The sequence below is a fragment of the Aptenodytes forsteri genome, unplaced genomic scaffold, assembly GCF_000699145.1.
Source record: "Aptenodytes forsteri isolate BGI_AS27 unplaced genomic scaffold, ASM69914v1 Scaffold14, whole genome shotgun sequence".
Taxonomy (NCBI): Eukaryota; Metazoa; Chordata; class Aves; order Sphenisciformes; family Spheniscidae; genus Aptenodytes; species Aptenodytes forsteri.
The window spans coordinates 952,394-954,160 of record NW_008794457.1 but is presented as its reverse complement, the minus strand read 5'-3'; the positions used below and the strand labels follow the sequence as shown (position 1 = coordinate 954,160).

Here is a 1,767-nt window from a genome sequence, read left to right as displayed (position 1 = left end):
ACCGGCCCCGCCGGGCGCTGAGGGGGAGCCGGTTGCCGCAGGCCCCAAGGGCCTACACCGGCCCTGGCCCCCGCTACGTGGGATATCATGAGGGGATACCCGAAGTCTCACTCCTGAAGGGCTCAGTCGGGTTGTTTAGGGGGGGAGAATAACCCCAAACGGCTGCCCAGCCTTCCCTCCGACCGCAGGCGGCTTTCGCCATCTCCCCACACGGCCCTCCCGGCTCGGGAGGTGACCGCTGGGGCTCAGCCTACCGCTTGCAGTACACACGGGTAGGAAAAACGGGAGTTGAGAGACAGCAAATCTGTTCGCCTATATTGGGCCTCAAAAGTGACCTGCGGGTGTCAAAAGTAGTAAGCAATACTGGTTTAGAAACACTGGCGTTTGTCTCCTCCAGGTACGGAACCAGCAGCGAATGACTGTGCGGAGAAAGGCAGGAAAGAGCCCCGGAAAGATCTGCACGACCAATGTCAGAGGATAACTGCTTTGAACTTTTAACGGCCTAAAAGAAGCTCATTTTAGATAGCTTTTAAACTAACACCTGCCACACGTACCATTCCTTGAACCTGACTTTTAAGCAAGCTCTCTCTTGGCTTATCGAGCTTGTTATTCAAAGGACTACCCTGACCTCGCAGACTAGATCCTCCTGCAGGGCAAGGTTCGTAAGCCAGACCTATTCTTACATCCTCCCTCCTCTGCCAGGCTTCATTTAGATCCGGAGCTACAGTATCAGGATCCTTGCTTAGCAGTGACCACACAAAATGCCTCTTTCGACTGAAAGAGCTAATCTCTTCAAGTGATTAATTCTGAGCGCCACTTTCATAGCATAGAAGCAGCGACAGAACAGTCCCACATTTGAAACGGAATATACGAAAATGCTGCAATACCAAACAGGAGGGCCCTAACGTCAAGAAAGCTCCGCTCCAATTCAAACGCCAAAGCGGCCAGATCTGAGAACCGACCGCCGTGAGCACACCCCACCCCAGGCTTTCCTGACAAGTCTCAAAAAGGGAAACGCCTGGTTCAGGTACTTCGAAAGCGAGCTCAGCGAGGCGTGCTAATCCCTTGAAATCTGGGGCCTAATGGCTTAGCGAGGTCTGAAGGCAGAGCGAACGTGACTCTGCTCCTGTGCCATCTCATATGCCAGAAAGATTAATTTAATAAATCCCTTCACTGGTGGAACACCGCCACCTCCAGGGTGGAAGACACACGACAGCCAACCGCGTTGTGAAAACCTGCACAGCAAACGCAGTACTTGTTACCAACCAGCTCCAGTTATAACGAAGGGATGCTAGAAGGACAACACGGAGCACGAATCTGGCCAGGGCTTTAGAGCTGGATGGAAACTCCAGGAGGGCAGCGCTGGATTGACATCCCGTGTGTCTGCCTATGAAGAAAATACAGCTGTCCTGTCCAGCTTTGAGGGCGAACATAATAGATGTCACGAAGATTAACTACAGGGTACCATGACTGTTGTCATCCTTGTGTATTATTTTAGGCTTTTGCCTTGGTAAAATACAACAGCTGAGAACTAACCTGTCAATGTTAAAAACTGAGCTAGAAGTCTCTGTTATAAAAGCTGCTGAGAGGGAGAGAAAAAAAGCTGTATGGCCAAGGGCATACCTGACCTGCCTTCATTGGTAAAGCGATCAAGTGCTCTTCAGTTTGAGAGTTTTAGGTTTGTAAACATTATCTCACCAGGCAGACACGAGGTGCCCAAAGGAAGCGGTACCATACACTCCATATCCAACTCATTAAAACAATTTA

General features: G+C 50.7%; 1 protein-coding gene across 1 annotated transcript in view; it reads right to left on the bottom strand.

Annotated features, from left to right (window-relative positions):
• Positions 1-202, bottom strand: part of EDC4 (enhancer of mRNA decapping 4) — a 38,887-nt gene extending 38,685 nt beyond the window's left edge. The window contains exon 1 of the mRNA XM_009290823.1: positions 100-202. Within this exon, the coding sequence (XP_009289098.1) occupies positions 100-202 (103 nt within the window). The remainder of the gene's footprint in view (positions 1-99) is intronic.
• Positions 203-1,767: the final 1,565 nt, after the last annotated feature.